Genomic DNA, 23,059 nt, shown 5'->3' with positions numbered 1-23,059 from the left:
ATTAAGTATAAATATATAAATATGTAAAAATACAAGCATGTATCGAATCTTACCTAAAGATTCATTTATTTTACATTCCAAAAATTATATGATACTATGTTGCTATAGCAACGGAATTTGTTAAATCATTAATCCCGTCAAAATTTTTATAACTCCCTCACATTTGGTAAAAATAATTGTATGAAAGCCTCAAAATGATGAAGCTGCAAATTACGAACGCCCAGGATCGCAAAGAAGCTCAGAACAGAGAGCGAAGGAGACAATGCGAGTTGGAGAGGAGATCTCGTATTTTTAACGCCAGAAATAGAAAAATTGGGGTAAGGGCATTAAATATTAAGGGATGGTTGACATTATGGCGCAGGGGAAAGAGCGTATGACTTTAAACGTGACAAGTTGTATGTTCGGTTCTCACTTGAGGATATGAACATTTTTTTTTTCATTTCCTAGCTCTAGTAACGAGGCAGCGCTGCGTTAAAATCCGCCACTAAACACGCAATATCTCCAGAATTCGGCGGAGATCGAACTCTCAGTCTATTTTTTTACCTTGTTTCTCCTGCATTAGGATGATATCATTATCAATCAATATTTATATTAATTTTTACTCTAATTTGAATTTATGACCTACGACTTGTGAATGTTTTCACCACTTCACTATATGAATTTCAATTAATTTAATATATGTTACAAATACAATATCTATAATATATACAGCATGTACATACTTGTTGTTTTTAAATCAGTTTCCGATCTATGCAAACACAATTTCCTTTCTGTACTGACTCCAAAAATATCACGCTCGTCCGCTGTAGAGCTAAACTTCGTTAGGGAAGCTGGCTTTGATTTCAAATGCTGCTTTGGTACTTTGTACTTCTTTATAGGATTACGAATTTCGAAGTGCATTATTCAATTTCAAACTTTTACTTGCGAAGTAGACAGAAACTAGTGAAACATTACTTCTTTTCCTATTACCTAAGTCTATTATTTATTCTTATTTTCACTCACAGCTTTGTTTCGTTGATATCAAAACTAAAAGAAAAAAATATCTTAAACTTAACTTACACTAGCATTTTTTTATTGTTTTGAGTTTTTGAATTGTAAGCCCACGTAAAAACTAAATTTCGTTTATATTTACTTTCTATCAAATTAAAAACATTGCTTGCTGAATGGAAAACTTTAAAATCACTTTTTGTTATGTCAAAAAGTTTTAAGCATAAATATTCGCCGGACGAGGACAAGAATAACAAGCATGTAGGTCTTCCAATAAACATGTTTGTCCATTATTCTTAAGTAGAGTATAATTATTTTATATATTTTTAACAGGTGGACCTTCCATTCCTGGAACGACAAATAGAAGAAAAGAAGGTGGAGCGAGAAGAACAAGAAAGAAAGAATTTAGCGTTCGCTCAACAAATGATTAAAGATAGTAACCTCGCTGTTGTCCTCGAAGCTAGGGAGATAGAAGTATCGCTTTATTAATAGCTTTTTCAAATAAATATACTTTTATCTTAAAAAATGTTTAAGGGTCATAATCAGAAAAAGTGTACATTTTGTGTCTTTTCTTGTCCCGCTACTTTGAATGCGTTTTAAAAATACAATTTTAAAGATAATTTAAATATTTTGCCATTTACGATAAATTTACTTATTAACTTAAAGATTTTTGTAATATTTTAAATGTATTATGGCTATTAATAGTATTTTTTGTTAGTTGCAAAAAACTTTTCAAAATGCTTCCATACAATTTTTCGTGTCCCATTCACCACTTTACTTTTTAAAAATTGATTTGTTACGAATGTTTATGGTTTTATTTGATTTCAGATATGTTTATATTACTTTACTTTATGCAAAATATTAAACAAAAGTACTTTTATTGATATATTATTTAATAAATAATATATATGAATTAAGTAAATTTGTCCCAAAATATTGTCTTTTTTGTTACTCAGGGCTAGTAACGTACAATTAAATTATGAATGCAATTATTTTGGATGGTGTTTAATATTAGTTTTTATTGTGGCACCATAATTCTAAAAGTCAATGCTGTCGTAGCTACAACCAGTAGTGTTCTCGCAGCAGTAGAGGGGTTCAAATGTTTTAGAGTGAATGCGTGAAATTACATCTCAGGGTTATAAACGGCTTTTATTTTGGTAAGTATTCTATAATTTCGTTTTCTTGTTTATGTTATTTCCTTCTTTTTACAAAATCTCAAAAAAGAACTTCAGTGCTTACACATGCAACACGTGGCTTATGAGCAAATATTTAAAAAGGTTAGAATTTCTCAGACTTTATTCTCAATTGCGTTATATTTCGTTACGTAACGAAACTGAGAAAATATGAAGCCTAGTTCATAATTACGTTACCATCGGAAGATATGTATATAAAAAAAAATTGCTGGCATATGAAAAAAATAATTGGTGACTTTTGATAACGTAAAGTAACCAAAAATAATGATTTTTAAGTTTTTTGCCTGTTTGCTTGTTTGTCTAATGTGTTTGTGCACGCTTATCTCAGAAACGGCTTAACCGATTTAGTTAAAAACATTTTTTTATTCTTCCTGAAATTAGTTGTGATTTTGTAATTATTATTTTTTTCTCTGGAGATAGTGAATTAATAAATATGTAGTTCAAGTGAGTGAAGCTTTTATTTAAAAACAAATAAGTTCTGTACTAGCGTTGTTAAAGATCTAAACAATAAACATAAAATGTTATTAAATATCTATTGATAAATATTTTTTTATTTTCAGTAAACGTCATGGCTCCTATGTCAAATGCTGAAACACATAAAATATAGAGAACGTCTTAAAAAGACCAATCCTATTAAATATGAAGATATGCGGAATAAACACTTACAAAGAATTAAACTTAATTCCCGTGATAACGACTCATATTTTGATATATTTTAAAGTGGATTTAATTTTATCATTAACTTTGTGATCTCTAACTAGAAATAGAAGTTTATTACGTTACGAACTAGCATTATTATATTGTTAATATTGTCACTTTGTTATGTTTTCTTACATTTATAATCTGTTAATTCAACGATTGAATCTTTAAAATTTTAATTTGTGTCTCATTAAATAAAAACAACAGTAGTTTTATTCGTATAATATCCTTACTTTGTTGTGTATAATGCCTTATATCATCAGTTTCGTAACAAACATTATCAGTGTTGTTACTTATCAGTTACGTTACGAATTCGAAAATGTCCACTTTTCTGATTATGACCCTTAAAAAATCCTCTAAGGGGTTGTTTTATTGTAATTTCTTTAATTCACAAAATAGTCGCTGGATAGAAATTAATTTAAAAACTGTTTTTATACTTACGTAAAATACTATATAATTACCGTTTAACATTCTAGGAAAGACGTCGCATAAACATCGAGATCGACGAATTCCGTCAGAAATACCAACGCAAGGAGGACAGTCGGGAATACGATCTAAATAATCCCAATTCGTTGAAGCTGCAAATGCCGCCGCGAGCCTCTGACGGGGAACCGCTCGGGCTATCCAGTGCTCAAAAGTAAAGATCTTTTACGTAATATCGTTGGATTTAGTAAAAAAAATATACTCAGTATTTTTATTTGTTTTTTTAATGAAAAAATGTAGGCAGCATCAAATGAACGTTAGCTATTATTTATATTTGAAAAAAAAAAGTTTATATTTCTATTTTTTTTTCTAATGTGATCTACATATAACAAGACCTAAGAGCTTAAGACTTAACAGTAGGTTCCTTCAGCCTACTCCACAAAAAGCAGAAGATACGCGAAGATTAAACGCTAATTGATAAATTAAATAGGATTAACTATTAATTAATATTACTTATATGGCTTTACTGGTTGCAAGATCTAGAAATAATTCAGGGCAATACACGAGACTACTTAGGTACCGGTGGTTAACTAAAAAAAAGTAAACGGTTACAATTCCAGTCGGCCTTTAATCTTATAAATTTTCCCTATAATTAAAATTTAGAAAAGTAAAAATACAAAATGTTAAAAAGGTTTTTTAATACTAATTTGATAATACAAGTATAAAGATATAATTATTAATTTGATATCATATCTTTTCCAACATCTTTTTGAGTAAGTCTATAAAGAAAAAAGACAATTAAAAATAAGAAAGTATAAAATAAATACAATGAAATGGACTTTAGATTAACAAGACTAAATTTAAACGGTGCATAATATACATTCGAATCTTTATTTAATTCTTCAGATTCGAGGGCGAAGATCTGGAATACGAGGAACGTAAAAAAATAATGGCAGCACAAAAGAACGCGTGGCTCGAACAGCAGGTCCAAGAGCGCAAAGCCGCTGAGGAGGAACGGAAGCAAGCTGAAGCTGCATACATGGTGATGAAATTACTGTATACATATTATTTTTACATTTTTTAAGGGGGTGGTAGGGTTTTGAGGGTTCAAAAAAAGTGTTTTTTTTTTATTGCATATTATGAAAGTACAGTAACTCAAGAATGTTGTCTGTTAATAGGAAGTCAATCGAAGCAAAACTCACAAAGATATAGCTTTGGAAGTAGGTGTGTCTCGAACGACTACCTGAGCTGTTTCTAAATCTCTTTTGTTATTGTCCCTAAGCAATTTACAGAAAAGTCTTAGACAGGGTCGTTGTAACGGTACCTGGTGTTGCTTCATTTTCGAAGCAGACGCGGAGTGTCAGTACAGTACAGTCGTGTTGTATTTTCTTACTCTATTTCGTTGTGATATTTTTGTTGTTCGCAAAATGCCGAGAAGAGTTTCCAGAGAGTGTAGAAAGGAGACTGGTAAAAAGTTGTATCAAGCTAAAAAAATAGTTCCTCCGCATAAACGAAGAAACGATGAAACGCTGTAAAGCTTAATTAACCTTCCTAGAAGAGATGCGAATCAGTACTGGTCCAAGTTGTCATGGATGGGCGCTTCTAACCGACGATATTCGAATGAACAGAGCAGATGAGCGAGCAGTTGAAACCGCTAAAAATGATAGAATTCGCCGCAGACTTGATTAAAAAGATGCTTTGGACATTCTTGACGAAAGTTCTATACTCTATGGACCCGGCATTGATGATTCTATGTGAGTAAAATAAAAAATAAATAGCTTACTAAGTTTTATCAGGGTCTTTTCGCTACGAAAATCTTTAAACGTGTTTTTCTCAAATCGATGTTTTTTGAGTCGGTGCCCTCTGTATCTCAAAATCTATTTAACCGATCGTTCTCAAATTTTTTACAGTATTTCCTTACATCATTTATGAGGTAACCCTGTTGAGATTTTTTCGTTTTTGATTTTATTATTTTTATTATTAAAAACAATAGTCATGAATTTAGGCCAAAAATCAGTATTTTCACTTTCATGTCTTGTAAAAAGTACAAAAATTTTAATAAAATGGAAAAACTCGACAGAGATACCTAGAGGGACATAAAAATTAAAAGAAAAACTTTGGTTATTTCATTTCAGATGATCCAGTGCTGAGGTATGACGTGCACCGCAAAATGTATTTTTTCTGAGGCGCCTGCGAAAAATTGCTGCCGTTCGGTCAATTTTCAATATTTTTCAACCAATATTTCACAGAATATAGTTGAATTACTACTCTTTAATATACAATAATCAGAAATAAATTTACTTTCACTGTACGCCCAAAAAAAAATCTGTAAAACCCTGTTTTTTTCTGCCTTCAATACCCTACCCCCCCCTTAATCTGTATACGTTATACCTATATTCCTTCGTATTGTGTTCTTACTTGTGTGTTAAATAACAAAAACGTAGTGAAAGACCACAAATATTTTTAATTTCGTCTAATAGGATTGAACTGTCATTTTTTTATTATCATTTCACTTTATAAAATAAAATAGATATTTAAGATTTTTTTTACTTAATAGTATTAACATAAAAAAAACTTATGTATATTCTCTATCTTTCTACACCTATAGAGTGTTAGATCACTCTTTTTTCAACTATAAACTATAATATTATTAGATATTTTTTAGACATAATCAAGAATAAACCCTGCCATGTACCCATCCATCTAATAGCCCATCAAATTCTACTGCGAAAAGTCATTTAATATATGTACCGAGTATATTAATATAGATATTATGTTCCAAGAAATATTATCTTAATTGATCTTTTTCATATCGACAAATTAGGTATAACAAATTATGTTTTAAAAGCCAACTTTATCCTTGATGATCATGTTTAATGGAAAATGCAATCGCGTCTGACAAGGCATTTACCACACGTAACTCGAGATAATCGTAAATCTATATAAGAAATATTTTAAGACTCGTTTCATTGAGTTACGATCTTTGTAATTTTGATCCAAGGTTTTAGATTAAATTGGTCCCAAAGAAATATTGTTTTTTTTCTCGTGAATAAAAAATACTATATGCATTGTTAAGTTAGGCTTATAAAATAAAATTTGTAATATGTATGTACATATTATCGTTTTTTATTCTATGTAGATGGCGATAAGATCCCGAGACGCTCGTGCCGGTGAACTGGATAAGCTGGAGAGAGAATGCCGCTATAGACTTGGTCAAGCCAATCTACGATACAATGAGGCTCTGGTAATTAGTTCAAATTATTTTTATTGTAAAGCATTTCTAACTTATCTATGATTTATACACCCCTTGCTTTAGGAAGGCAAAGAATCATAGAGAATATAGCCTGTCAGTGTTCTCTAATTTTCGACTTTTAAAACACTGACTGAAACATTGTATGTTGCTTGTTGCCTAATTAAACCAGAGATTAAATATTAATAGATCATCGCAGACGCTTACCGAGTACTGCTATTTTTATACTGATTATTTATATTATTATATTTATAGTGGTCACGGGTCTAACCGTGAGAAAATGTTCAATACAAAATATACGCGACTAATTTTGGCAAGGAAATTCATTTAAAAACTGCAATAATCGCAAAAATAAAATATATTATTATATTAACTATAATAGTTTAATAGCTTTAAAAACATCCTAAATCGTAAACCAGGCAGCAGAGAAAAAGCAACTGGAAGTAATAATGAAAGAACAAGAGGAGGCCGACAACGCGGCGGAAATGTACAACAACCTCACATCTGACATGTTGACGGAGAACCCCGATGTGGCCAAGAGTGCTCTGGGAAATAATAGGTATTAAAACATAAAGTGCCAATAAACAAATTAAATATCATATGTTTTGCATCCGCGACCTCTTGTATATTGCACAATTTTAAGTTTTCCTCGTGACCGCAAAACTCAGAGGTTCACGGCGTTGAGTTCCGCCACGCATAGTTTCGAAAATTGTGCGGAAAGAGAAGAACGGAATGTCTTAACACTTAGTTCCCTGTTATGCTAATGCGGGGAAAAAACGTGGAGCTTAATATAAAAATATATATTACTTCAGGGCAATCGGATTTATGTACAAAGGTATGAATCAAGAAGAATTGAAAAAGTTCTACGCCGCGCAGAAAGAACAAATGGCAGCAGCTAAAGTGAGTGAACAGAATTTTGTTTAAAGCAATTTGCTATTAGTACATATGTTTTCTTTTCTCGATGAATTATTTGAATAATATTTTTAACATAAATATGTAAATATAGGAAAAGCGTGAAGCAGAAGAGAGAATGGAGGCAGAATGGCAAGCGCTGGCGAAGTCCATACAGAGAGAGGTCGCTACACTTGATATACAGAACCAAAGGAAACGAAGGTAAATACTAAATTTATTATAGGAAGGTACAACTATATGCATTTCCCGCGTTTGTAAAGGTACTCCACACTTAACTACCTACAAAGAAAACATAGGTACGTCGTGATATTTATTTTGTGTTCAGATAAACTGAGGCCAGTCGTGCCTCTGGGGCACAAGTGTACAACTAAAATTCTCACACGAGGAAATGAATTGATTTTCATTTGTTTGCTCTGGTAACAAGGTATGCATCGGTTTCCACCACTCAACACGTCTCCAGAATTCGGCAACGGAAAGTAGGCAACGGAAGTATCTTAATCCCTCTGCCTACAGGGTTATTAATAAAAAAAACAAATTGACTATTTAATGGCAAAACACAATTCTGCATTTTAAAAATTGCCTGAAAGAACCTCGATGGTACCATTTTTTGTTAAGAATTAACTTATGAAAGTGTGTGATTAACTTATGACTGTGTCTACTGCTGTATGAGATAACCTTGCTTAAAAACTTTTCCATAAAGCAACTTTAATTTGTTTTATATAGATTTATTCTACAATAACAATGTACAATTATTGTTATAACTATTATATATTTTTGTAACAGGGAAATTGCTCGTCAACTGATGGAAGAGAACCAACTTTTAGCGCTTCAGCAGAAAGAGAAAGAAAAATATTTCAAGGAAGTCGTCAATAATAATATTCCAACTGACGATTATTACTCACAATTTAATACTACTACTAGATGAATAAAAAAAATTCTACCCCATTGTTTTGTTTTTCGATGTTATATTTTTTTGTAGTCGAATAAATTGTTTTTGAATTGTTTTTTGTATTTTTTTGGAAGCACTATTCAAATTTGACTAGACACAGTGGTTTAAGATTCAAGTAAAGTAAAGTAGATGGTAAAGTTGTTATTAAATTAGTTGCTGAGGCCGTCAGGACACAGCGGCACTGCGTATTGATTGTGAACGCTACAGTTTTGGGTTCGAATCCCATTCGTATCTCATATATTGAAGGAGTAGAAAGGAACGTAATAAATATCTTGACAATAGGTTCCTTCTGCTTTCTCTCCTGTATACGTGATAGAGGGTGAAGCTACTAAAAAAATACCACATAATATTAGCAGACTAGTTTGACAAAAAATTATTCAACTAGCACATAGAAAGTGACTTATCAATTATTTTCTCTATACGATACTTTTTAAAATCACGATCACGTTTTACGATAATTCATAATCACGAAAAACGCAATTTAAAACATTAGCGGGATAAAAGAACAAAAGTTATGAAGAAAACAGTTTTATTTCAAAAGATTTCTTTGGAAGTATGAGTATCACAATATAATATAGATCACATCTAATATTAGACTAGAAGTATAAGCTTACAAACATTTTAGGCATTACACGACGCTACCTGAGATTTATATACATACACACATTTAAGATACATATAATATATACTCACAAGATTCATATATTCTTATAAAATTTCCAATTCCAACTAACTCCAATCACTAATGTATATATTTCTGGAAACATACGCGTCGAAACCCGTCCCGACCTGACAAAATGTCTCACTTATATAGGGAACGAAATCTTATCACTTATATAAGTCCCAATGATAGAGGTAAACATAAAAAAAACTTGGAACTTTTTGAACTATGTTCATTCGTTGACAAAGTTCCGAGACTTCAATGGAATTCTCAATAGTAAATGTTTCTATACCTATATGTATGAAAATAGAACAGTACGAATATGACTTATAAAATAAATAAGCATAATAAGAACTAAATAAATAAATGATCCCAAAAATCCTAAACTAATGGATAACAAAACACAATTTACATACAAGTTACTATTAATTCTTTAGTGATTATTAATTTCTGAAGAAAATTTTATTTCTTTAGAAATGTTTTAGCGTCGTGTCTAATGCTTATATAGCTATATAATTATTATATCATTATTAAGGAAGATTACATTAAAATCGCAGTAAACTGCATACATATATTTCCGCCAAAAAATTGTTGGGCGGAGAGGACCGAGCGAGCAATAGTTAAAATGAACTAGCTCAGTTCTAGGGAGCGGAGAGAAGTAATTACAAAATACGAAATTCTTTGCTGTTGGAAATATCAATATTTTTTAAAAGGACTCCGTTTCGCCTGATCTTTGCCCGCTAATTGCTCTTCCGCGATGGAAACCACGTTTAAGACAAGACATAGGTTCTAGATGATGTGTACTCGTACATAGTACCTATATCTATATGATACAATAGATTTTTATTTGAGAAATTGGGTGTTGAATGGTAGAATTTAACGATGCGCTTTGTCTTATCAGAGCGGAGAATTTAACAAGGTATTCCTCTGAAGTGAGAATCGAACCTACAATCATAGCATTTCCAGTCAAACTCTTAAATATCTAGAGGCTTTATTACTTTTCTACACACACAAGAAATACTTCTTTATAACACACATTGAAGTTGTATACATTTAAAATTATATTTAGTTTTAAAGGTACCATTTTAAAATTTTCTAAATCATTTTGGCAAGATGGTTAATTTTTGACACATTTTAAGATTATAACATTAATATATATAACATTACTACCATCTAAAACCTTAAGACATTTTTTATTAAAAAATTATAACTATAGGTATTAGCTACTAATCCAAAAGTAACTAAAGTACTAAAAAAATTAACACAACCAATTAATAATACTGCTACGAATATATCACAATTATTAAATATTTATTTAACACATCCACACGCACCGGCCGATTTTCAATGCGTGTTAATCGCCGCGCTTTTTATTATAGATAATAAATTAAAATATAATACAAATAACATTGAAAATTAAAATGTATAACAAAATTCTTAAAAAAAATATTTTAATGAATAAATATCTAATGAGTAAAAACTATCAAAATAAAAATAATTGTAGAAAAATAAAAATACACAAGTATTATATTCAATTCCACAAAAGAAATAATAAAGTTCTAAATAAACTAAACATGTGAGATTTTTTTAACAAAAACATATACTTTGTATAAGAATAGGTACTTTTATTTCAAGATATTTAGAATACGTTCATAATTTTTAAAAAGTATTTTGTGCTTGCCACAAAATTTAATAAAAAAATATAAATGTCATTTAAATGACAGAATTATTTATTTAAAAAGATAAATAATATAATATTAAATGATGATTATAAGACCGAAAAACGGTTATTATTTGTAAATAATTAATTACACCACTTTAAATACTTCATACTTTAATATGAAAAGGACTAAATATTTTGAAAAATACATTAAAAAAAATGTAGCATGACTCGAACATAAGCTTCATGGAAACCATTTGAGCAATATATATGTTTTTCTATTCCTAGTGTGGACTTTAAAAAAAGTTGAAGGGGTAAATATTTCTGAATATTTACCCCTTTACACAATAGAATTTTATTAACTACAATCAATGCCAACCGTAACATAGTATAAAACAAGAATAATCAGATTTCTAAAACTACTTGGCAGATTTTGTGATTTTAATAATAGACACCAGAAGGTAGTATTACCTTACATATAAAATATTATTACTTCTCGTTGTCCACATTATCAATGGTCTTAGGTTCAATTCCGATAAGGCCTTTATTCTTCAAGTTAATGATAGAATCAGCTATGATCCTCGCAGTTCTACGTAAATAGCCACCGCTTGTTAACATTACTATAGGAATGTCTCGCTCTTTGCATGTTTCAAATACGAATTCGTCTCGCTTTATAATACCCTAAAAAAATATCATATTTTTATTTTTACATTGTATCCCGCATATAGCACAGTAGGTAGAGAGGGAACATAAGTGATAACAACATGACATGCTATCGTTAATTTCTCGAACACACACTTCACAAATTATAAAAATCAATTTAAATAATCAAAATAAAAAGCTTATCAAAATAAATATAGGCTTGTTATTGAGTTTCAGAATGAATAAAACATACTTACAACTTCACTTATCCTCAGATGTCCGAGTGGATCTGTATCCAATACATCGGTGCCAGCGTTGTAAACTAGGATGTCTGGCTTAAACTCCTTAAGAGCTGCCTTTAAGTTCCTGAAATTTATTTAAAATTATGTTCAAAAAATATAAATATGATGGTTACAAGTCGATCACCACATGATATCTCGAACATTGGGCAAGTAAAAACTGTACCAATTTGATTTCTTAAAAAAATATTGTAATGTATAATATTTTTATACTGCACATAGCAGAGTAGACAGCGACAGCGATAGCCTTGTATAAGACAGTCTGCTCTTCATTTTCCACTCAAATTTAGAATATTGCATATTGAGTAGTGGAACTCAAAGCCACATTCACTCAATGTCAATTGAACCCATAACCATCATGTTATCCCACTGTATCACAACAAATAATTTGTCACTATAATATTCACAACATACTTGCGCAACTTGAGCATATATTCCAAATCCTCCACTTTGTTGCCGAGTTCTATTTTCCGCCTAATAGCTCTCTTAGCTTCTTCATCTCTAGGATATATGTGACGATTATACATATCCATTATATACACTTCTGGCACACCGAGGAAATCACGTTGGTAACCATTACCCTAAAAAAAGAATACATATTTTTATTATAAGTTTTTTTTATGTTTTCGCATTTTTGTTGGCAAGTTTCACAAGAGTACGACTATATACACGATCGGCTATGGTTTCGATCTCAATTGGAGAAATTTAAATTTTAATTACTAGAGTGACAAAATGCAAAGTTATTCAAATAATTTAATAATTAAAATAATAAACAATTACTTCAGAACACAGCTTACTTGATGAGCATCCAAATCAACAATCATAGTATTCTGCACATTACAATTTATAACAAGGTTTCTTATCAGTAAAGTGATATCAGCATATGCACAGAATCCTCCACCTTTGGCTGCACTACAGTGATGAAAGCCTCCACCCACATTTATAGCCCAGCCTCTCTCTAATGCTAATTTTCCCGCTAATATCGATCCACCAGTTTGTAATCTTATCAGAAAGTTAAAAGTAACGTAATTATTTAAAATTAACTCAAAAAGGTGATTTTAATATAACATATTTAAATTATAATTGTAAAGACACAGCTCCTAACTGTATATGCAATGGTTGTGAGTTCAAAATTTACTGCATGGAGTTCTGCCAATCACAAAATAATATCTACTAGATTACTATAATAATAATATATACTAGATTCTCTCTGCTTACTGTGCTAAGTGTTATATATATTGTCAAGGTAAAAAATGTTTATATTATGGTCACACATTTCAATTATATTTACCTCATTGGCTTTAAGTAAGCATGTTGAACAAGTATATTAGGCACAAATGCTACTACTGGCACTTCTGCAATCATTGCCACTTTACAACTCCACTGAAAATGTACATACATGTTAATCATAACATTAATTTCAAATGTCTAATATTAAATTAATATTGGATAGTATTTTTTATATGTTCAATACTCACTTTCAGAGATTTTAAGTACTTTTTTGTATGAACCAAAAGTAGTTCATTCTCTTTTGCTTCAAGAGGTTTCACTAAACATTCCTTTGTTATGAAATTTGCATCAATCAAATGCTAAAAATAAATTAAAATATACATGAATAGCCATAATCCAAATTTAGTTGGTTAAAGCATTGAACGAAACAATTTAATGTTCGATTATTTATATTAATATTTTCGTACCTCTATTATGTTACGCCATTTCTTTGCATCAAATACGTGAAGCTTCTCAAAGCCACAAAAAGATACGTTATACTTCTCATCATATACTAATGGCCACTGGTCCTCTCTTATATCAATGTAAAGGCTAAAAATGAAGAAAAAATAAAGCACAACAAAAATATCGTACTATATTACAATTTGAGCATATAAACTCTTAACATTCGTTAAATAACCTCATAGTGATATAAAGTACTTCAGACGATTTGCAGTGTAAATATAAAATCTTTATATTAACATTTTCAAAATATGTATAATTTAACTGATAATTTTCATTATTATATTAGGGTAGGGCAGGGTTTTGAAAATATTAAATAATTTGTCACTGTCAAAATGACAATCGGACAGCAAATCTCGTTCAAAAACTAAGCAATTATTCACTTAACTTTTAGAATCATGCCAAACTAAGCAGAAAGAAATACAACAACGTAATAAAAATATATTGCGTATTAAATCATAATACCATACGTCTTCGGTATTATACTAACAGACTAATTCTATTCAGCAAACAATTTAAGAAATTAAAATGCCTACATTTCTCATAATGGACTGTTGCTAAGCAACAAAATCATGTATACACGCGCGAATTGCAAACTTTAGACCGCGTGCAAGATTCAATCTTATCATGGTGAAATATCACATCCTCTACTTATTTATTATTTGATTTGAAACAAAACAAAATTATGGAAACAGCAGATAATTCAACAGTCGATGCTTTACAAAAAGAAATTCAATTCTATAGAGTGAGTAACTATCCTAAAATTACCTTTAAAAATCTTACATCTTTTTCGCATTTATTATTTATTTTAGCAAAATCAATTAGTTGTTGAACAAGAAGTACGAGCTTTGATTGCCGATAATCAAAAACTATCTCAACAAGTGGGCAGCCTTTTAAAAGAAAAATTACAAAATGCACAGCAAGCTCATGATTATAATCAATCTGAGGAAGTTGAAGAATTAAAGAAACAAATTATTTTACTTACTAAGGTAAGTAATCCTTAACACTATAAAAATTATATCATGTACAGTAATAAAGAGTTAAATAATATACAATACATGATTGGTTACTATAGAGTAGACGAGTCGTATAATAGTTTTTATTTCCAGGAAAGAGACTCTTTAAATGTTTTATGGCAAACTTCTCAAAAAACCATAGAAGCCTTGGACATTGAATTAAAAACATATCAAAGTTATAACAGGAGAGAGGGAAATAAAAATAAGGTAAAAAATAAGTATTAATATTCACATTTTATTTTACGCTTCCCAATACATGCAGAGTAGATAATTACAACGTAGTAAAAAATATTTAAAATTTACTTGCCGCGAATATTCGGAACTGGATTCGAATCCATAAACACTCAAGTATTTTCCATTATGTAATACCTTGCCACGTACAGCACATAGCAATAGATACATACATTATTTTATCAAATGCATTTTCTATATAAATTTATAACAAAATATACTTTATATTTATATTTCACAGAACCCGGACCATTTTAAAAGAGACTTAGAAATCAAATTAGAAACGGCTCTTGCAGATTATGTAGAGTTGGAAAGTAATTATAAAAAAGTTAGTACAGAACGAAATTCCATTGAAACAGAATTAAAAAATAAAGGAAAAGAAATAGCCACATTACAAGAACAACATAAGGAGCTAAAAGTAGAATTAGCAGAATTAAAAAAGACACTGGATGAATACAAAGTCAATTTGTCAGCAGAAATAAAAAGCAATGAAAATATTAAGCTACAATTAATTGCATGCCAAAAAGAATGTGTAGATAAAATAAAAAACGAGACAGAAGCGAAGTCAAAGGTACAAATAACATAAATTAGGTAAACATTGATGTTTTAGGTGAGACTTACTACAAGAAGCAATCATGCGCATTGGGACAGTAGCTGATAGGATATTTAATATAATGGTTATGATTTCAATCTGGCAAGGAAAGCGTGATGTTAATTTACGAAGCGGACAACTGAGTGTTTCGACACTAGTAACTCTTTCTGCCTACCCTGCTCATTGCAAGATAAATGTGAAAATGAACGTAAAACTGAAACAATATATAATATTATTAGAATTACAACAAAACAAAATAGAGTAAATTATTATTCTATTTGCTTTTGTTGTAATTTAATAAATATTTAAAAATTTTCACTTATGATTCCATTTTAGGTGGCCGAAGCATTGCAATTGTATGACTTAGTATCAATACAAAAAAATGAAGCATACAAAAAGATTTCGGAAATTACAGGTTTGGATATATAAAAACTATATAAACTATAAGCATATAGCTCAATAAACAAATAGATTTAAAGTTTAAATACACGTTTCCACATTTTAGGTGAACTAACAAGAGTAAAACAAGCACTTGCAAATATACAACGTGAAACTGAGGCAAATTATAGAATACAATTAGATGAAATCAAAGAAAAATATAATGAAAAAGTCTCTGACATGCTTGCACATATCAGAAATCTTGATGCGGAATTAGTAGAAAAAGGTTTACTATTGAACAAAACTTTAAGGTATTATTTAATTAACTTCTTGAAAACGAATGTTATTGAAAATTTACATATGAGATATATTTTTGTATTGGTTTGTTGAAATTAATTAGGGAAAATAAAATTCTATTGACGGCAAATGAAAATTATCTGAGGCAACAGGAAAATGACAAAAACATAGTAGATCCGAAATTGGCGTTAGCTGAGCAACGATTGGAGGCGATGTTTCAAGAATTGGTGTGTATTTTTTTAAGCTTCACGCTAAGTATATCCCACAAATAACGAAGCATGCAAAGAAAATCCAATATTTAGACATGTCGTTTTCCACACAACGTCCAATTTTTGAGGCGTTGCGTATTGAGTAGCGGAATTCAACGCTCAATCTTGTAACGAGGTATTGAAAATAAAGTACGTCGCTTTAACACTGCGTCAGACGCTATACCGCTATAAAAGAAATAAAAGTGTAACTGAAATAGCACCTTGTAGTACCTACCCCTTATTCAAAATTGTCATTTAAATAAGGATTAAATATTTTAATTAATTAATTTAAAATCGATTACTAATTTTAATCCCAATAATTTATTAGATATCATCAGAGCGTCGCAACATACAATTAGTTTGCGAGAAACAATGTATAACAATGGATATACAAAGGATACAGGATACACATACCAGGGAGTGCAAGCGACGTGATTGGGAAGAAAATCTAATGAAGACTCAGATTGAAGAATTAAAGTATGACTAATGTGTATATATGTATAAGTATGTATAATAGTATATATTATAGGCTGGCTCTTAACTGCGGCTTTACCCATGTAGTCAAATGGAAATAGCTAAGAGTTGTGCCTGTGAAATATCAACAACAACAATTAACGTGATGTAATACATCCTATAGCCTTCCTAGATAAATGAACTATACAACTCTAAAATAAATTGTATATTTGAACCACTAGTTCCTGAGATTGGCGCCATTAACCAAACCTACTTTATAATATTAGTGTAAATTTTTGTAAACGTTTATAATTAAGTAAAGTATTAACATATTTTTAAGTTAAAATAATAATAGATATCAATACCAACGGTAATTTATAATTTCAATTTACAGATTACATGTAGATCATTTACAAAAATCTTTAGAAGAAACTCACGGCATGATCAACAAGCTACAATCCATGTTATCTTCTAGAACAGAGCTTAGTCAGAAGTCAGTATAATTGGTTAACTTCATAAATATATCTTATTACGAAAACACCGCTTAAAATTAGGAGCGATCTCTAAATTAAGTCACTAATTAAATGGGCTGGAAGGAGTCGACGAAGTGTGACATTGTGTAACTTGGGATGAGGAAGGGTCTTAAATTTTCTTAGACGTCACATTTCAAAATATAATATATGAAGATAGTTTATAGTTAGGGAGGCGAAGCAGCAAACTGTGGAGTCACTCGAGCGTCATGGAGACCTATTGGGTTGCAAAGCTTAGATGATAACAAGAAAAAAATGTCATATAAAAAATTTCGTTTCACCGGTGGGTTGAGGGGTTATAGATTTTCAAAAATGTAAAAAAAAACTGTTCCATGGACATACTCGAGCGCGTCAGATATTGATATCATCAATTGCCTACGTCTTCTTAAGCATGAAAATATGTTAATCTGACAGTTTCCGTGGTGGAGGTGGTCGTACGTAAGAGTTAAAAATGGCAAAAAAAAAAAAATATCGAGCGCGTCAGATTTTCTAAGAGGGTGTTAAGTGAACCTAAAAAAAAGCTCTTATGTAATAATCTGACGATTTGGATGTGACGCAAGCTCGTAATCGTTGTTTGAAAATGCAAAAAAAAATCGTCATCTTGAAATACTCGAGCGCGTCAGATTAAGATATATATGGTTCATCTTCATGCCCTAGACGTGATATCTCAAAATCAGACGATTATCTGAAGGGACTTGCTTAATCTGACAATTATTAATATTTTTTTAAACCAATACAAGAAACAAGTCAGCTTCACGTTGTATCCCGCACACAGCAGGGTAGGCAGAGGGAACGTAAGGTTAAGACACTCTGTTCCCCACTTTCTGCCAAATTTAGAAGGCATTGAGTGTTGAGTAGCAGCACTTAACGTCACTGTCTTGCCTCGACACCAGAGCGAAGAAATGGAAATATAAATTTCAATAAATATTTCATCTCCTGGAATGGAGATTGAACCCACAACCAGTCTGTTTTACTGTCACACTTTGTGCCACTGCGCCACGACTGGCCTCAATTTTTTTATTCATTGAACGCAATCAATAGAAAAGCTCAAGAAATAGAATGTAACTAAAAGAACGTTATGAATGAAAATTTTTTTTTCAAGTATTTTTTTTAATTTATCATCTTCATTGATGAGTTAGGGATCAATAAATAAAAAAGAGTGCGATAGGAATAGAAATACGGTGAGAGAAATATATGCAATTCTTAGGTATATTAAACTTTATCAATCAATTTCTATTACTTCGGTTTGTGGAATTTGTCAGATTATATGTTTTTCGTAATCCTTGAATGATTCCCTTCAAAATAAAAAAAAAATTAGCCGCGCTCGAGAATGTCCAGATAACGTTTTTTTTTACAACTTTGGAGCCCTCTCCCTCCTTTGCGTCACCCTCAAATTGTCAGATTAGTGGAATATACACGATTTAGCATGTAACTAACTTACCCTATCTTAATCTGACGCGCTCGAGAATGTCCGATGATCAATTTTTTTTTACTAATCTGAACCTTTATCCTAGACGCGCGGCCATACATAGGAAGCTCATATTTGGTGGAAGTACGTAACCGAGTACAAGGAATCCCCAGTATCTTAATCTGATGCGCTCGAATGACTCCACAAAGTCCCCTCTTCGCCGCCCCTACTATTAGTTTCATTAATCCACAACCAGTCGCGTCAACAGTCACACAGGATACAACGCGACTAAAAAAGGTAGTCATAATAAAATAAATAAATACATTTTAAATTTCAGAATGGTTTCCACAAAAGAAGAAGAATTAATGGAATTAAATAAACATTTGGAAAATCAAATGGAGCTCAACAAGAAGTAAGATTATATTCATAGTTTCTTATGTACACTTACTTATAAAGAATTTTTGAAAATAACTTTCTAGGAGTTTCAAAAAGGCTGTTGAAGCGACACATGTACATGTATATTCATATGTATATGTATATTCATATGTACATTTTTTTCTTTTTATTTGCTCTGGTAATGAAAAAGGTAAGGTAAAGGTATGAAAAATCACCTTGAATTACACTAGTCATGAAGCAAAATTTGGGCTACCACTGTACAATTATTGTAATACCCTGCTATATGCTGAATACAGTAAGCTGGTAAAAGTTTAATAAAAATATCAATTTTTCAGATGGAAAGAATCATATGTGGATATGACAGAGAAATTAAAGAAGAAATTGGAAACTCTTAATAAAGAGAATAGAGAATTAAGAAAACAATTAAACCTACCATATATTGGCACAAGTTGTGAAAGTAGCAACAGCAGTTCTTAATTATTCAAATAATTGAATATTTTTAGCATATTTAAATAAGGTGTAATTGTGTATTAAATGTACGAAAATTAATTCGGAAAACGTATAATACTTTGAACGTAGCAGCCTCGAATTCGCGCCTCCGACCACTTGCTCTGGCCACTAAGAAATACGCTCTTATTGAGCTGTGTCGAAATTATAAGTCTACTGGAATTTTAAGGTAGCACCGTCTGTAAACTAGCTGTCTAAGTATCACATTGCCGTGTATATAAATCTAAGCATACTAGCCGTTATTTAGTAATATATATTATGTGATTATATATAAAGTCAGGGTTAAACACTATGTTATTATGGTTATTAAACAGTGCAATATTAGTTTAGTAAAAGATGAAATTTGTAATTGAATTTTATTTACAATAAAAAATTACAAATTAAATTATTGTTTTCTCTATATTTGCTTAAATATTTTAAATATAATAATTGGTGTAACACAAAATATTAATAGTAATAGAACTTTTATTATAGTATGATATTCTGTTAAAAAAATACATAAAAAATATATATTTTTTTACAAAAAATACCAATTTAAATAAAATTATATTGTATCAATAACAGCAAATAATAGTATCAACAATATGTACAAAACATTGAAAGTTGTTTAATTCCACTTATTTACTGTACAAAATTTACTCATACATATTATTTATAAATACCGTGCAATCAATGTATTGTGGTTGCCTTGAAGTAAAGCCTTGTATTATCAAAACTGCACCATCTACAACTAACTTTAGTGTGGCCATGAGTTGTCAGCAGTGGTGTTATATTATAAAAAAATATCAAATGATAAATCATGCAGCTGACACACATTCCGAAAATAAACTTGGGAACCAGTAAAGAGTTTCCTTAGTATCTTGTGTATCAACCCATGCTAAACCTTCTTTGACCATATGATTGAGTGCATTTAGTGCTCTAGTTTCATTCCAACTGTAAAAATAAATAGAAAATTGGTTAATATTTAGCAAACTGTTACATGCTATACAGGTAGCCAGGGTGAACAGGGTGAAGGCTACCTGAATAGCATTGACTTAAGTATAAGACATACACAACAGTTGTGGGTTTGATTCCCACTTGAGGAATGAATTATTTTCATTTCCTTGATCTCACAACAACATTTAAATTTCAATCTTCGACTTTGTCAACATGCACTATCTCCAAAATTATGTACTTCTTGAGGAATAATAAAACATAAAATCCCTCTATTATTAATCTGTGAGATTAGGCACATAACAATCTTTAATCCACAATAAAACCAATATTATTTAAATATCACATATAACATTAAGTTGTTTACATATTATATAAATAAATTTGATTTTGGAAAATATAATATGAACTTAAATATAATAGCAATAATTAATTAATTAAATATAATAGCAACTTACCCTAAATCATCTGTCAAAATGCTAGGTGCCACCCAAGCTGTTCCTAATGCACTAGCTTTCTGTAGTACCAATGTTTGGTCTAAGTTTAGTTCTCCTGGTACAGACTGTACAAGCCATTTGCCCTTACCAACTGGCACTACTGTGAATCTGTAGTTATATATTAATATTAAAATTTCAGATTTAAATTAAAATTTTGAACAAATTGGGCAGTACATGGGTAACTAGGTTGAATCTGCCCACAAGACAACATAATTTTCTGTAATATATAAGACCAAAACCTACCCATTACCAAATATCTTCAGTTTCTTTACAGCGGCTAGTAAATCTTCATTTGTAATATCCTGGTGTTTCTTAGCCTTTCCTCTTGCAGCAATCAATCTAATTCTTAATTCTTCTAAAGTAATAAGCCCACCATTTTTGTAATTTGTAGCTAAACAAACTTCTACTATTTGAACTCCTAATTCATAATAAAAATCTCCAATGCCTGTGTTAGAATACAAAATAAATGTATGTTTAAAATATTTCTAATCAACATTATTTTATTCATAAAAGATATTTATAAGATGTATAGTTTTACAACAATTTTCTTACTTTTTAATTATATAGTAACATTTACATAAAATACTACAAACCTAAGACAGACCAGAATCCTTTTCCTGATGCAAGAGGATCAACCCCTATGGCAGCACACATTTCTTGAAATTGTCTTCGAAACTGAGCATTCTTTTTAATCTCATTCTTATGTTTAGTTGCAAATTCTTCTAAATTTTCCCTAAAAACTTCGAGTTGTTTCGACAGTTGTTGAAATTGATTCTCTTGTATTTCTGAACCTTTTTCTCGGTATTTTTCTTGCTCTAACCTTTGCTTCTGAATAGCTCCAACTCCAGCACGGCGCCTCATATTTAAAAGATTATTAGAATATTTAAAATAAAATATAACTTAAAAAATTACCAAGTAACAACAATATCACAATATGTCAAAATAATCAAAATTAAATTTGCTTAACATATGTCAGAACTAAGCATGACGTCAAACTTGTCAAGTACTGTAATTTAATCGATGTTCAAGCAGTAATCGAGTACTGTAAATATATAAAGAACTTTTATTATTTCAAATACTTCTCAAGAATAATAATATTGTATATGTATTATATATTGAATAATATATATTGAAAGTTACAACATATAAAATGTAAGTTAAAATATTGAAAATAATCAACTAATTTTTAAGTAAATACAGAGAATTTGGTAAAGGCAACTAGGTGGCGCTAGTAAAAGGATTTTTACATTAAGGAAAGGAACAATAAATATAAAGTTTGAAACACGATAAAGCGTTAAACACCATATAATAATAATTTAAATATAATGCTTTCAAAATAATTTCTTCTATGTATTTTTAATAACTCTTCATATACATAATATAGTGATACAGCAAGTATTATGAATATATTACATTCAAAAATAAAATAAAACTTTCATATTATTTACTAAAGTTTATTTAATATATATTTTTTACTAAAGTTTTAAAAATATTTACTGCCTTAACACTTACGTGTTTTAATTACTAGATTAAGGTATATTGTAAATGAAATTTTAATATTCAATTTGTAAAATATAGATGAATCGTTAAATGAATTCTCCATAAAACTACATTTATCAAAAGGAAAGTAAAAATAAAGAACATCTAAGTGTATATTTAATTGTCAATAAATAGTTTCAATTGTAAGAGAATTATACTTTCGTAGAAAATTTTAAAACAAAAAGGAAATTTGCCATCCCTGGTGGGGATCGAACCCACGACCTTTGGATTAGAAGTCCAACGCGCTATCCTCTGCGCCACAGGGACTGTTGAGTAACCTGTTGAAATTATGTTACAATTGTCTGTAAAAGGACGCCAACATATGTTATTTATAGTTTACATATCTATATTATAAGTATAACACATAGATTTTTAAGATATTTTTTTGGAACTTTATATCATTGAAAGGAATGTACATAATATAAGTTATTATTACTTACATATTGTAGAAAAACGTATAAAACATTAAATTCTCATCATTCCAGTAAAATAACAGACTTGGTAGGCAATGGCAACTGAATATGTCAACAAATGAACGTCAAATAAAAATTTGGGAAGTTTGAAATTTCAAGTGTGTTCATAATATAATTTTGAGTTTAAACTGAAAAATAAATAAAAACTCCTGTAG

At 30.2% G+C, this 23,059-nt stretch overlaps 4 protein-coding genes, 1 long non-coding RNA gene and 1 other non-coding gene across 7 annotated transcripts; 3 read left to right on the top strand and 3 right to left on the bottom strand.

Annotated features, from left to right (window-relative positions):
• Positions 1-92: 92 nt before the first annotated feature.
• Positions 93-8,443, top strand: LOC146533032 (RIB43A-like with coiled-coils protein 2). Its single transcript, XM_085196760.1, has 9 exons — positions 93-317; positions 1,321-1,461; positions 3,356-3,516; positions 4,209-4,344; positions 6,442-6,546; positions 6,972-7,111; positions 7,365-7,452; positions 7,559-7,665; positions 8,248-8,443. The coding sequence occupies exons 1-9, from the start codon at positions 195-197 to the stop codon at positions 8,387-8,389; spliced, it is 1,143 nt and encodes a 380-aa protein (XP_085052886.1). The 5' UTR covers positions 93-194; the 3' UTR covers positions 8,390-8,443.
• On the top strand, positions 4,384-5,598 carry LOC146533033 (uncharacterized). Its single transcript, XR_014878701.1, has 2 exons — positions 4,384-5,056; positions 5,438-5,598. It is a non-coding gene; the product is annotated as an uncharacterized LOC146533033 (long non-coding RNA).
• A 482-nt stretch (positions 8,444-8,925) lies between the features above and the next one.
• On the bottom strand, positions 8,926-13,743 carry HDAC11 (Histone deacetylase 11). Its single transcript, XM_085196462.1, has 8 exons — positions 13,585-13,743; positions 13,373-13,496; positions 13,154-13,264; positions 12,967-13,058; positions 12,473-12,677; positions 12,090-12,256; positions 11,634-11,742; positions 8,926-11,415 (listed from the first exon to the last, which is right to left on the bottom strand). The coding sequence occupies exons 1-8, from the start codon at positions 13,587-13,589 to the stop codon at positions 11,224-11,226; spliced, it is 1,005 nt and encodes a 334-aa protein (XP_085052588.1). The 5' UTR covers positions 13,590-13,743; the 3' UTR covers positions 8,926-11,223.
• Positions 13,744-13,766: 23 nt separating this feature from the next.
• On the top strand, positions 13,767-19,797 carry LOC146533030 (uncharacterized). The gene is made up of 11 exons (XM_085196461.1): positions 13,767-14,151; positions 14,219-14,395; positions 14,516-14,629; positions 14,895-15,224; positions 15,582-15,660; positions 15,751-15,934; positions 16,024-16,147; positions 16,497-16,645; positions 17,016-17,114; positions 18,897-18,971; positions 19,291-19,797. The coding sequence occupies exons 1-11, from the start codon at positions 14,092-14,094 to the stop codon at positions 19,430-19,432; spliced, it is 1,533 nt and encodes a 510-aa protein (XP_085052587.1). The 5' UTR covers positions 13,767-14,091; the 3' UTR covers positions 19,433-19,797.
• A 7-nt stretch (positions 19,798-19,804) lies between these two features.
• lsn (vacuolar-sorting protein SNF8) lies at positions 19,805-23,005 on the bottom strand. 2 transcript variants are annotated; one of them, XM_085196463.1, is made up of 5 exons: positions 22,872-23,005; positions 21,486-21,748; positions 21,136-21,337; positions 20,854-21,000; positions 19,805-20,395 (listed from the first exon to the last, which is right to left on the bottom strand). In XM_085196463.1, the coding sequence occupies exons 1-5, from the start codon at positions 22,895-22,897 to the stop codon at positions 20,260-20,262; spliced, it is 774 nt and encodes a 257-aa protein (XP_085052589.1). In that variant the 5' UTR covers positions 22,898-23,005; the 3' UTR covers positions 19,805-20,259. The 2 variants fall into 2 exon arrangements, with proteins under 2 accessions (XP_085052589.1, XP_085052591.1); XM_085196465.1 differs by lacking the exon at positions 22,872-23,005 and having other exon boundaries at positions 21,486-21,847.
• On the bottom strand, positions 22,626-22,698 carry TRNAR-UCU (transfer RNA arginine (anticodon UCU)). Its single transcript has one exon. It is a non-coding gene; the product is annotated as a tRNA-Arg (tRNA).
• Positions 23,006-23,059: the final 54 nt, after the last annotated feature.

This window comes from Heliconius melpomene, chromosome 13 (genome assembly GCF_056956725.1).
Source record: "Heliconius melpomene rosina isolate 202511_hmr_F chromosome 13, ASM5695672v1, whole genome shotgun sequence".
Taxonomy (NCBI): Eukaryota; Metazoa; Arthropoda; class Insecta; order Lepidoptera; family Nymphalidae; genus Heliconius; species Heliconius melpomene.
This window is presented reverse-complemented; position numbering and strand designations above follow the sequence as displayed.